The sequence below is a fragment of the Myotis yumanensis genome, unplaced genomic scaffold, assembly GCF_028538775.1.
Source record: "Myotis yumanensis isolate MYYU_CA2020_CCGP unplaced genomic scaffold, mMyoYum1.0.hap1 SCAF_10, whole genome shotgun sequence".
Taxonomy (NCBI): Eukaryota; Metazoa; Chordata; class Mammalia; order Chiroptera; family Vespertilionidae; genus Myotis; species Myotis yumanensis.
This window is the reverse complement of record NW_027223761.1, coordinates 58555544-58570041: the sequence shown is the minus strand read 5'-3', so window position 1 is coordinate 58570041 and position 14498 is coordinate 58555544. Positions and strand designations below refer to the sequence as shown.

The window sequence follows — 14498 nt, the reverse complement described above, 5'->3', positions numbered from 1 at the left end:
AGAAAATGGGGGTGGAGGGGCCTGCCTATGTTGTTAGGTAGGGTAAGAAGGCAGAACGCGACCAGTAAAAGCTTTTAGCTGCTTTACAGATGACAGGACTCGTTAATGTTCCCTGGACTCTATCTGCTGCAGATAAGGAGCCATCTCTGCCAGGAGGGAGAGCACCACAGCTGTGAGCAGGAGAGAATGCGGAACGAGATCTCTGACCTAACCGAGGAGCTTCATCAGAAGGAGATCACTATAGCAACTATCATGAGGAAAGCTGCCCTTCTGGAGAGACAGCTAAAGATGGAGCTAGAAATCAAGGAAAAAATGTTAGCAAAACAACAGGTATGGGAGCGGAGGACAGCCCTGCCCAAGCCCCTCTCTTGCTCAGGGCAGATAGCGGCCCTCATTATTGACTGATAGAAGCACTGCATCCCTCGGTGTTGTCTCTGAGACGAGCAACACAGAAATGCTCTGTCACATAAAACCTGTGGGAGATGCAAAGTGTCATCAAAAAAGAACCAGGGAGCCCTAACCGGTTTGGCTCAGTGGATAGAGCGTCAGCCTGCAGACTCAAGGGTCCCAGGTTCAATTCCGGTCAAGGGCATGTACCTTGGTTGCGGGCACATCCCCAGTAGGGAGTGTGCAGGAGGCAGCTGATGGATGTTTCTCTCTCATCGATGTTTCTAGCTCTCTATCCCTCTCCCTTCCTCTCTGTAAAAAAAAAAAAAAAAAAAAAACCAACAATAAAATATATGTTTTTTAAATAAAAGTGAATGGGTTAACAGTGAGATCAAGGAAGAAATCAAAAGATACCTAGAGGCAAATGAAATGAGAACATGACACCCAAAATCTAGAGAGAAAAAAAAAAAAGAACCAGGGAAATAAGCGACAGTGCAAGATAATTTCATTAATTTCATTAAATCTCATCCTAAAATTTTCTGTGGCCCATAGTTTGATCACCTCCCACAGTATGTTCTAGTCCAAGATTTCTTTCTGAATTTTTTCTATAGTTTCCTTCCATTAACATTTTTATCTTTCTAAAAAGCCTCTATTTCAGTATTTCCTGGATACTTCTCACCCCCATTTTATATAACTTATTTTAAGGTTTTAAAAAATGGATGTTGAAACATGAAAACTAGTTTATATTTACTAAACATCGACTCAATGTACAGCATGGTTCATGGCGGGGGGTGGGGAACAGCAATTATAACATTCTGCTGTTAAAACTCTGCAAGTAACTTCCAAATTCTCCCTCCCTCCTGCCTTCCCTCACTCCCTCTCCCTTCTATCCTATTTATTTTGAAATTCCCTTAACCCCTTATTCATCATCAAATTGATAATCTGCTATTCCAAGCATAGGATTTATCTGCCTTTTTTTTCCCCCCAAGTCTACAGGATTTGAGAGTCCCATTCAATAACTTTCAAGGCATTTAAGGATCACTTCAGAAATAGCAAGGCTATTTAAACCTGTATATTATAAAAACAAAAAAAGATTCAGTCTCTGCCCAATTATAAGCCTTAAACTGATTAATTTGTACAATATGCAGGAAAAAAGCATGGATGCGATAGTAGCATTGGTTGTACCTGGGATATTTTACACATGTTAGCAGTGATCTGGATCATTGAATTATGAATTTTTACTTTAACCATTATATTCTTATATTTTTTTAGGCTTTGTCAAGGGGAATATATTTTGTAATTTACAGAAGTGTTTTTAAAAGAATTGTTTTATATAGAAATGAATCCTAGATAAACAAAAGGGTAAATATTGTGTTCTAAGTATTGTCAAGTAGGAAGACATCTGAGGAAAAATTAAATTAGGAGACAAAATGAAGTAGCCACCCGAAAAAAAAAAATAAAAGGAAAGTTGGCAGAAATAGCATAACAAACAAAATTAGCCATGTAAGTCATATTTGCATATTGTAAAAATTAATCAGGTGGTGAAGACATTTAATGGACAGTTATTCAAAGATGTTTTTAAAATTGTGATTTTCAGGTGGTAATTTGCATACAATAGAAAATAGCTGTGAGGAAAGGAATTTGAGACTTGAAAAAAAACATGTAAATGAATCGTTACTGTAAGTTAACTATTTTTAGCTTAGCACTGATCAGAAAAGGAGTGTAAAGTGGGGCCTACCAAACACAGGAGAACCAACTGAGAATTCCTGATTTATGATAATCACGCCGAAGAAGTGTTCCCTTCACTCCGCTTAGGAAATACTCATATTAACAATGTAAAATTAATCGTAATTGAATCATGAGCTTTCATTATAAAGTTTACATTCACTTTTACCTACTAATCTCCTTTCAGGTCTCAGATATGAAATACAAAGCTGTCAGAACTGAAAACACACATCTAAAAGGAATGATGGGAGATTTAGACCCTGGACGGTACATGGTAATATGATGAAATCATTCAGTAAATTGAACAGAGACGACTTGGTTGGTCGGTGTTTACTCACATTACTCGCTGAGCACTTCCTGCATGGTGGCAAATATCTTGCACACCTATTAAACTTACTTTTATCTTCAGGCCAAAATAGTTAAATGTCTGGTTTCTCCCTTATTCTTTTCTTGGATTGGGCTCAATTCTGATCATTTCCTCAAACTTCCTTTCTTTTTATCTTGCTATTGCCTCTGAAATCCTACGTCCTATATGGCCTGACTCCCCCTTGATGAAGCCGCCCCTGAAATTCCAGTCAGAATGAGTTTCCATCCCAAACCGGTTTGTGTTTTGGTCTGACTTGTTTTGCAGTTTCTCACTTCCCCACTGGGCGGTGAATAGGGACCAAGTCTTATTAACGTTTGTATCACCATCACCTCACAGCATCAGGGGTATAGTAAGTGTTCAGGGAATGTTGGTTGCATAAAAAGGATGAGTAAGTGAATGATTGAGAACTGACCTTGTGATTTTAACCAGTGGCTCCACAGGTTTACACAAGGCAACTTAAATAGTCTCTGTACCTTTCAATTCAACTGTTAACAGTTGAGGGTTGGTTTTTATATGTAAATAGGATAGCGCTTATTTATTGAACTAATGAAATATCATTGTTACTTGTTTACCACTAATTTGTTCTAAAGGAAAATTCTGAAACAAAATATTTTTCTACTATTCAGGGAAGGGGGAAGATAAGAGCTGAGTATGGTAATTGCTTAAGCCTGTTGTGACATGAAGAAGTTGGGTTAGGCATTGCCCACGGTCCCTTCTTAAGCCATGGTGCTGTATTTCTGTAGTAGGTATTTGTTCTCATAATAAATAGTCCATATTCTAGCATCAGAGAGTAGATGCATTCTGGAAGCACTCACCCCCCTCTTTGGGCCCTGTTATGGGTCCTGTGATTAGAATACTATAGGTGGATAAAAAGTAAAGTGTATGTGGTTTCCCTAGCTGTTACATAAAATCTTCGTGATACCCAGGACTTTTATTTCTAAACACTGGACACACAACAAGTTAAATTGTACCCTGCCCCCATGAGTGTCGGTTTTTTTCTTTGACAAAATGGTTTGTGTTCTTTTAAAAAATGTCTTCACAGCCCCCACTGAGCCTGCTTCACTCTGACTCCTGTAGGCGCTTAGCTTTGCTTCTTTGTGTTTGGTTTTTTTAAATGAAATAAAGCAAAGAAGAGGTTAATTATTCCTACTTCTATCCCCAGTCCTAGTTTCAACTCCTGAGAGATCCAGTGTAATATTCTGTAGCGTTGTCTTTGCTCATGCACACATATACAGGGGGTGAATCGAGTGTTCTTTTACAGAAATAAATGTATACTATACATTATTCTGCCTTTTGACTATATTTCATAAACATCTCTACAAGTCAGTAGAAAAATATCTTTTGATTTTTCCTAATTTCTTAGGAAAAAATACATACTTATTTGTAAAATATATAATTTTAATAAAGTGAATCATAATTTATATACTCATGATTTTTAGTGCAGTCTTTTTTCTTGCTTCTCCCTTTCTCCTTCCATGTCTCTATGCCACCTCATACTGCGTCTACCAGATAACACATGTTAACTATTCAGTAGGTATCATTTTGTACTTTTTCATATATATGAATTCATATATGTGTGTAAATATATATACATACATACATATACTTATTTAGGGTTTTTAACATTTTTTAAAAATTGGATTACATTATACATACTTTTCTGTGTCTTGTTTTTGTTCGATCAACAATAATATCCTTTGCAAATCCTTACTGGTTTAGATCTGTGTCATTCTGTATAACAGCTTAATAGTATCCCATGATGGGAATGTGTCAACATTTATTCAACTATTTTTCAGAATTAATTCATTCATAATTAATTCAACTCTGTTTCTGGGTTTTTGCATAAATAAACAATACTGTAAAAAACATCCTTATGCATATATCTTGAAATAACTCCATTAAAATGGAATTGCATATTCAAAGGATGTATATGTTTTAATTTTAAAACATTTGTTGCCCAGCTGGCGTGACTCAGTGGTTGAGTGTCAACCTATGAACCAAGAGGTCATGGTTCCATTTCTGGTCAGTGTACATCCTTGGGTTGTGGGCTCAGTCCCTAGTGGGGGGCATGCAGGAGGCAGCCAATCAAAGATTCTCTCTCATCATTAATGTTTCTATCTCTCTCCCTCTTCCTTCCTCTCTGAAATAAATAAAAATATATTTTTAAAAAAACATTTGTTGTCAAATCATATTTTTACCTTTTTCTTTCATCCTTGCCATCAGTATGTGTTATAGCTCTTTTAAATTTTTGTCAGTCTGATTGGTGTAAAGTGATTTCTCAATAGAACTTTAATTTGCATTTCCCTAACTACAGTATGCATATTTTTTTATATTTGTTTGGCAATGTACTGTAAATTAATTATAGTCTTTGCTCATTTTTCTGTTGGGCTGTCTTTTTCTTGTCAACTTATAGTAGCACTTTTTAAAATGTATTTTTGTAAGTTTTTTTTTAACAAATCCTTTTTCCATACAAAAAGTTTTAAACTTTTGTCACACATGTCTATCTTTTTGTTTGTAACTTCTGAATTTCCTTCCTTGAATAACAAGGTTCTTCCACTGACTACACAGTATCTACATTTTTCATCTAAGTCTTTAATCCATTTGAATTGTAATTTTGCATGTGACAGAAAACAGAAACCCAATTTAAATTTTTATATCAAAGTGAAGTTCAATTTATCTAGTTTCTCCTGGTAATTTCCTGTTAAATTCTGTTTGGAATTAAGTTTATATATGAATGTTGAAAGAACTGGTATTTTTAGGATAGTATATTTTCCCATCCAAGAATATGACATGGCTTTCCATTTTTTCATTTCTTATTTTATGCTCTTCAATGAGATGTTATAGTTTTCTTTGTATAGGTTCTGTGCCTTTATTTTAAATTTATTTCTCACTATTTTATAAATCTTGTCACTGTTGTAAGTGCAACATTTTTTTTCCACACATAAGAACTTATTGCTAATATAGAAAAAATAAAAAGCCAAATTATCTGTTAGTTCTAGTAGGCATTTTCCTTGAGATTCTTGTTTTTTAAGATATATACAATTGTATCAACAAAAGTTTTATCTCTTTTCTATTGTTCACATCAATTATTTTTGTCATATTGCAAATTAATATTAAATAATAGTGATTACTGCCCAGACGACATGGCTCAGTGGTTGAACCAGGAGGTCATGGTTTGATTCCCAGTCAGGGCACATGCCTGAGTTGCGGGCTCAATCCCCAGTGTGGGACGTGCAGGAGGCAACCAATCAATGATTCTTATCATTGATATTTCTCTCTCTCTCCCGCTCCCTTCCTCTCTGAAATCAATAAAAATATTTTTTTAAATAATAATAATAGTGATTACTGACAAATTAGTCTAATTCCTGATTTTAGATGAAATTGTTTTAGTGTTTTCTGTTTAAGATAATATTTGTTCTTGATTTATGATTCTTATTATATCTTTCTATCCTTAACTTAGAGTTAAGATTTGCTGCTAGTTTTTATTAAATGCCTCTTCAGTATATATGACATCACTAGAGGCCCGGTGCACAAAATTCGTGCATGGGGGGGGGGGGGTCCCCCTCAGCCCAGCCTGCACCCTCTTCAATCTGGGACCCCTCGGGGGATGTCCGACTGCTGGTTTAGGCCCGATCCTGGCCTAAACCGGCAGTCAGACATCCCTCTCACAATCTGGGACCGTTGGCTTCTACCTGCTCACCTGCCTGCCTGCCTGATCACCCCTAATTGCCTCCCCTGCCAGCCTGATCACCCTTAACCACCTCTGCCTGCTGGCCTGATCGCCCCTAATTGCCCCCTCCGCTGGCCTGGTCACCCCCAACTATTCCCCCTGCCGGCCTAGTCGCCCCATGTAGCTGTTCAGTCGTTTGATCGTCCCTCACTAACTCCTCTGCCGGCCTGGTTGCCTCACGCAGCCTGCTGTTTAGCTGTTTGGTCATCCCTCACTAACCCCCCTGCCGGCTTTGTTGCCCCTGCCTGCTGCCTGCTGGTCATTACTGTTACTGTGACAATGTCCTGGACATTTTGCATATTCCTCTATTATTAGTATAGATGTGGTTTTTGTTCATTAATTTGTTGATATGTCACAGACTATGGTTGGCAGGTATTTCCTAATATTGATCCACCTCTGCATTCCTGGAGTAAACGTTGTTGGTCATTGGATTCAGTGGCTCGGGATGCCGTAACAAAGTACCACAAACTGGGTGCTTCACACTTACTGTACAGTTCTGGAAGCTAGAACTCCAAAGGGGTCCACAGGACCATGCTCCCTCTGAAACCTAGAGGGGAGGGTTTTGCTGGCCTGGCTATAGCTTCTAGTGATTTGCCAGCAATCGTTGGCAATCCTTGGCTTACAAATGCATCTCTCCAGTCAGCTGTCTTCACATGGCTGTCCTGTTTCCATGTCTTTGTATTTTCCCTCCTAGCATGTCCTTCTCTGTATCCAAATTTGCCTTTTTTATAGAACACCTGTCATATTGGATTAGGGCTTATCCTAATGACATCATTTTCACTTGATTAGCTCTGTAAAGATCCTATTTCCAAATAAGGTCACATTCTGAGGTACGAGGGGTTGACAAAATACAACCCTTAAAAGCTATACTTGAACAATTTTCATGTATTCCTGGATTCTATGTGGTAATATTTTATTTAGAAATTAAGATCTGTATGTATAAATGATATTTGTATATAGTTCTCTTTTGTTCTACTTGTTTTAACATTATGTGGGCTTTATAATATAAATTGGGAGCTTTCCATCTTCATGAGTGGACTAAAAGAGTTTAAGTAATATTAGAAATATCAGTTCTTTAAAAGTTAGAAAGAATTTAGCTGTGAAACCATCTGGACATTGAAGTTTCAATGCAGTAAATCTTCAATCATTTTTCCATTCTCTTTTAAGATACTTGGTGTATTCAATTTTCCCTTCTCCTTAGGTTTTTTTTATCTTGTTTTTTTCTTGTTTGAAATTTGTATTTTTCCAGGAAATCTTTATCCATTCCAATTTGTTTCCTTATTATCAAAGGTAATAATATCCTACAATTCTTTTCATCTCTTCTACATTCTGTGTTTATGTTCCTTTCTTATTCCTCAGCTTGTACAATTTAGGTCTCTCCCTCTGTTTTCTTAAATCTGACACACAATGGGATTATTTGTTTTATTAGTATTTTAAAGTAATAGCTTTTGGATTTATAAACCTAGATTAAATTTTAACTCTTCCATGTATTTGTCTCCTACCAGTCTAGGCTCCATTTATTTCTCCTTTCTTTGGCTTTCTTTAGCACTCTTAGCTGTAAAATATTTTGAATTATCTTTTTTAAAAAAAAATTTCTATTTATATGTATTTTTGGCTCTTCAGCCATAGAATTCTTTAGAAATGAAGTGGATTATATTTAATACTTTTTCTTCATAGAGGGTTTGATATAGATTAGGGCTCAATAAATATTTGTGGATTTATGAATCTCACCTGTAATCTAAGAAGCATGAATAAATTACCATGGAAACCATTGCTAATATAATTAAAGAGATTAGAAGAGCCTCATTTTATCTCACTTCCTACGTGATCTCAGTCCAAATAGTTGTTGCTATTCCTTGATTAAAAAGCATTTGAGTTCCTACTTGGTGCAACATAATTTAACTCACAATTATACTTTATATCATTCACTATTTTTTCATACATGTTAGTTTAAACTACTCAATTTTTTATTGTATTCTCCATGAATGGAAGGTCTCTTTTTCATATTTAATTACCTCTGTAGCCCTTAGCACATACATATACAATATAAATTTGTTTAAAGATTGGTTAATTGGATATCATAAAATGAAATACCATGGATGTATGGCCCTCAGTGTGATACTTATTAAAATAGTAGTTAGTTGTATATACTTTATGTATGACTATAATTCATAAAAGAAGTTGATTTTATACCTGCTCCCTATTCTTTGTATGTGAAGATTTAGAATTGACTCTGATAACTGAAATAGTCAAGCCACTCCCCAAAGAGGAAAATCTCAAGTGTCTATTAAATTTTTAAAAAAAGAGTTTAGTAGAATTCTTTGCTCTTTGAGAGTTTACAATCTATTATGTCACTTATTTAGCACTCAGTTTAAAGATGTCATGAAGAAAACTCCTATCTGTTATATGTTAAATTCATTCCACTGTTATATTATTAGTTAATATCTTCTGAAATAACTGAAATGAACAAGTAAATGCAGAATTAAATCATTGGTGCTGAAATTTTACATCAGACAAGAAAAAAAAATATGTACATCATCATTTTTATGTCTTTTAAAATATGTGGTATTTGGATAATATTAAAATAGTTTTTTTTTCCTTTCTAGACAAGTGAAGTTACTGATATTAAGGTAAGTTACTTCTAAATAGCTGGAGCTTTGGGAGCTTTCCTGCTCGACTGACTGTGAAGGTCCCTGCTAATTTACACTCAGGAAAAGGACTGTAGAAAGGCACTCACGGTGACAGGAACAGCAGGCCTGCGCCAGCACTGCCCGGTGCATGCTGGGGCCGGGCAGCCCCTCTCCTCTGGAGGCTGGGCTGATGGATGGACCACCCGGTCTGCAGGTTTTCCTCAGGCCTCAGTGAGATGCTTGGGAATTTGTGCAAAAACTTAACTGCATGGAGAAAAGGGAGGTGTTTAGCTTTATTCGGCTCCAGGGCGGCTAACAAAGAATCAAGTCTATCATGGTAATGTCTGTGATTCCATATTTACTTGACCTGTACTTATACTTATTAAAGTTTCTCTCTTTTCAAGAAAGTGTCATAAAACCAGATTTAATCAGGACTCAAAATATAGGGTAATTTTTAAGACTAACTTGCTTTTCACTACCCATAAAATTTTATAAATAAAATAATAGCATAACAAATAAGAACCCTCAGAAGTACCTAAAACAGCCTGAAAAAGCCAGCATACTAACCATAAAATATGACTAAAGCCAGTTCTGTATAAATTCCTTATTAGCCTAACTGCTATTTTTGAACATATAAGAATTTAAAATAAGTGCGCATACAAAATACTATTATTCAGACACCTCGTTAATTCAACTGGCCTAATGAGAGTGTGTAGGCACCAGGGGTTTCGCCATTTCAAGAATAAAGAAATGGATTAAAACTGTAGAATACTAAATTTTTGAAGAAAAAAGAAATTGAGATAAGGGGCTTATAAAACAAGCCATCAGAAATACAGAGGTAGAATTTAAGCAATGCCTATTTTCACATGATAACCATCTAGTGAAGGATATATTCCTGAAATTGCCAGAGAAGTATTTAAGAAAAACATGAAATGAGAGAGGTCAAAAACCATTGTTGTCAAGGGAAATGGAATATGTTTTTATTTATTTTACTTTTTTGTTAATCCTCACCTGAGTATATTTTTCTATTGGCTTTTAGAAAGAGTGAAAGAGAGGGGTGAACGGGAAGGGGAGGAGGGAGGAGAGGCAGGAGGGAAGGGGGGAGGGAGGGAGAAAGAGAGAGAGAGAGAGAGAGACAAACATCCATGTGAGAGAGACACATCGATTGGTCGCCCCCTGCACATGCCCCAACTGGGGCTGGGATAGAACCTGCAACCTAGGTATGCACCCTTGAACAGGAATCGAACCCAAGACCCACGAATTAATGCTGTAACTTCTGACCCATACTGGCCAGGTCAGAATATGCTTTTAAATATAAATCATGTCAATGCATTAGCTGTGTAGTTCTTCCAGGCCATGCTCACAACACTTGTTTAAATATGGTACATTTAGAAATTGTGGGCTTTTTAATAAATCATTATTATTATCCTTAATTAGCTTAACACTGGGCCAAAAGGAGTCACAGATAAAATCTAATTTAATAAGAAAACGCTTGAAGAAATTATAATTGAGCAGCAGAGCATGAAGGATTATACATTTTGAATAGTAGCTATCTTTTTAGGAGCAACATTCTGAATCTTTTCCATGACCTCTTCCAACCAGATCTGCTCAGATGAATATTTCCCTTGTGAATTGCAACATTATATAGGACTCTGCCTCCTTTATATTTATCACAAATTTACTCTAATTTTAGAACACACAACCCTTTCTCTCTTAAAGCAGACTCACATGACTCTCTTATCTGCACTGATGTAGCTCTGTGGAGACATACTTCAGGCAAGGGCTTAACAATCAGAGAAATATCTCTGATAACCCTTCCTTCCCAAAGGGCAAAGGGCACCGTAGCCAAAAGCCATGTAAGCATATTCCCTTTCTGTATTGTTTTGGGGAAGTTTGCCCTCAGGAGTGTTTCCTTTCATTTAAAAGTGAGATCTTTATGCATATTTATAAGATGCTCTAAACCAGCAGTTCTCAACCTGTGGGTCGCAACCCCTTTGGGGGTCGAATGACCCTTTCACAGGGGTCGCCTAAGACCATCGGAAAACACATATATAATTACATATTGTTTTTGTGATGAATCACTATGCTTTAATTCTGTTCAATTTGTAACAATGAAATTGGGGGTCACCACAACATGAGGAACTGTATTAAAGGGTCGCAGCATTAGGAAGGTTGAGAACCACTGCATCCATTAGGTAGTAAACAGAAAATGTAGTAGGAAGGCTTATCCTTTGAAACAAAAACCAAAACAAGTAGGTAAACATTTTGAATATCTAATATGTACTGATTTTAATACCTAAGGTGTCATGCCACAAAATGCACCGAAAGCCTAAATTTAGAAACTTCTAAATGAAAGTTCTAAGCCATACTACTCATCTATAGTCTTATAGGCGTTTAACCATAGGAATTTGGAGCGTCAGAACAGATGTCTCATACACGGTACGTTTTTTATGCTAAAATACTCCAACAGTAGAGAACTCTTGTTTAATTAGCAACTGCACAATTTACAGATATTCAAATCACAGGACCAGAAAGGACAATGTAGAGTCATTTAAAGCATGTTTATGTGAAAAAATATAATGATTTTTAAAACTTTGGGAGAAGAAAAGTTTAGTCCCTGGCTAGGAAACTTCTTACAGCATTTAATTCAAACAACATCAGAAATCTTTTTTTTTTCTTGCTCTAAACCTCTCATGTTGTGATTTAAATATGTTTCCTATTCTCTTCTGAAGACATATTAAAATTGTGTTGCCCATAACAGTTAGTAAAACTTGATCATGTAACTACATTGCTCAATAATGTATGGTACTGCACAATCTCAACTGTTAGATGAAGGGTGTAGAGTGGTCCAGAATCAGACCCCAGTCTGTATGGATTTAGTATATAACCTGTTGTATCACCCAACAGTGGGAAACCAATATAGGATTTTCTCTGACATGTGTTACTTTAATCAGAAAAAAATTTCAAATTGAACCTATGTGTCAATAAATAATGGAACATTACTGCTAATGTTCATTATTAATCAACACCCTATAAACACAAAACCCTTAAATCTAGCCAACTTGTTCTAGAGACAGAGAATACGGTGCGTGAGTGAGCCTTTTTCTCTACTGGAACATGGGCCATAGTGTACGTGTTGCTTTTATTGCAATGTGTTCAGCGGCAGCTGTCACTGTGTATCTGTGTCATGAGGAGGTGAGGGTGGGAAACGGCATTTAGGAGGGACACAGAATAGAGCCACATCACTCGACTCAAAAGGGTCTTTCCAAACGCACAGAAAATGTGCATCACTTACGAGGAACACTTTCTTCAGTGATGGTTTCTTTTCTTCTTAGAGCATGGACTGCGTTAACAGGGAACATTCAAGGTACACGTCCATTAACAAACTGGAGTATGAAAATGAAAGGCTCCGGAGTGATCTTGCAAAACTTCATGCCAGTGGAAAACCAATGTGGGCTAACCACAGCACCTACGAAGAACCGGTGCAGTATGCCTATCAAAACCAAATAAAAATAGAAAAAAATGAATATAGGTATGCTGGCTCCATTATATAAGGGTATGAATGCACGAACATGGCATTGAAATTTATCTTTAAACAATTCAAATTATAACTTTGCACACTTCCTCTTCATTTTAAATCTTATTTTATAGTGATAAAACAATAGTGTAGGTACATTGTTTTATATGAAATTCTGTGTTGTCAAAAGCTTTCAAAATATAACAGTGAAATGGGTAGACTGCTACCGTAATTTGGTTACAAAGCTGAACCTGGCACGCCTCCCCGCCAAGACAGGACTGATTTTCAGTTATGGTGGCCAGTTCACACGGGCACATCTTGCTTTGGGGGGAAGAATCTAGTCTCTAATACAGAGTAAACCCTTTGCAAAGTGCTTCCCTAATCTGTGGACTCATTTTTCCATGGGTCTCATCATGACCCATGTCTATAGCTTTCTCCCTGTGAGAGAACAGCAGGCCCCTGGAGATGCTGTAAAGGGTCCCCCTAGGTATGTTTGAGCACCATTAGGTGCAGACATTGTTTCCTAACCTTGTTCATTGGAAAAAACTTCGAAAACCTTAGATGAAGGTACCAGGTGTTGTTAGTTAAACAAGAAGGCAGGTCCTCTGCCTTGTATTATTTTTTAAAGTTTTCTATTGTTTGGATTGCCCCTTTTTTCTCTTTGTCAAGCGGTACAGAATGTGCGGAAGGTCCTGACAAAAACAAGGCAGTAGGGGACGTAGAAAGCAGCCTAAGAGGTAAAGGGCTCAGCAGGAAATGATTTAATAAGCAGTGTGGACTAGCGTGCCTGCTGCAAAGCCTGCGTCCTGCCATTCTCGTTTGCTGCGAGTTTCATTAAATTTGTTTTAATGCCTTGTCTGATTTCAGTGTTCTCCAGTGACCTGGTTTTTAACAGAAACAGCATTTCAAATGTTCCAAATAAATTATCGCCATGTAACAGGCACTGTGGGGAGAGTTGTTGAGATACAAGGACACTGAACTCACCAGTGGAGAACTGTACAGCACATACCCATTACAGTTAGCAAGTGAAACATGAAGTATTCTTTCTCTTCCTCACAGCACAGCTCAGCCAAGTCAAAGAGTAAAAGCTATATATCAATTTGTTAGACATATAAAAAATCCAAAAATTCATATTATATTGACATATCAATGGCTGATGCAAAAGGTCTTATTAAACTAGTTGTGAAAGGAAGAGGCTTTTAGGTAAAAATATAGGAAGATAATGTTCCACAAAATGTTAAAGCCTGTACTCTAATTTTTAGCCACTTCCTGCTTTTAACTAAAAAAGATTTGTATGATTCAGTATGAAAATAAACTTCAATGTATTCAGGCAGCTCAGGTTTTGTTGTTGCTTTTCACCCCTATTAGAAGTGATACGTTTTTCATGCTCATCCACTTAAAACGTGAAGCATTTTATGATATCCCAAAGGAATTTCTTTTCAATAACACAGTAATTTGGCACTTTAAAAACATTTATAAATAAAATGTAATTTAATTGGGTGAGGATGTATTGAATATTTTTTTAAAAAAATTTTTTAAGTTAGAGTTTGAAGCTTAGAATAATTTATAAGCTAATTTGGAGTCGTGGGTGGTATCCAGAGCTATTAATATATAACTAGTTTTAATGGCAAGTCAATTTTGTAATAAGTGGAGTTTTATCTCTAAGATATATATATATATATGCTTACAAGTGAAATTATGTACTGGAAAAATTTTAGTAACCAACAAACATTAGCCATTCAAATAGCTTCAAGTCTAGTTAATAAAAGTTTCTAAAACTAAAAACCCATATAATCAGGTTTGTCATAACCACTCTCACAGGATCCCTTGTCAAGAAACAGTCATTTAGAAGCAAAGCAAGGTGAGAAAATTCTGTGCCATGGTGTTACTCATAAAAGCAAAACATAGCAGGCTGAGCCATTCTAGGCCAGGAAATAATGAGGAGTCCATAGAATAGGGAGCATTGTGTGGAGTGCTAGCAGGTGAGGAGGGAAGCAGGTAATCAGCATAGCTGTGCAGGGCTCCTGCCCCATGCTGGGCACATTATCCTGTAGCCTGGGGAACACTGATGCAGGGCCAGGATTGGATGAGCAGTCAGACAGCTCTGAAAACTGTACCACGAGTTGACTCAACTCTCCAACT

The 14498-nt window shown here is 36.6% G+C and overlaps 1 protein-coding gene across 3 annotated transcripts in view; it reads left to right on the top strand.

Annotated features, from left to right (window-relative positions):
• Positions 1-14498, top strand: part of DEUP1 (deuterosome assembly protein 1) — a 78876-nt gene that overhangs the window by 52414 nt on the left and 11964 nt on the right. For all 3 annotated transcript variants that reach the window (XM_070426900.1, XM_070426899.1, XM_070426898.1), the window contains 4 exons: positions 133-330; positions 2300-2386; positions 8816-8839; positions 12175-12371. In XM_070426900.1, coding sequence (XP_070283001.1) covers positions 133-330; positions 2300-2386; positions 8816-8839; positions 12175-12371 — 506 coding nt within the window. The remainder of the gene's footprint in view (positions 1-132; positions 331-2299; positions 2387-8815; positions 8840-12174; positions 12372-14498) is intronic.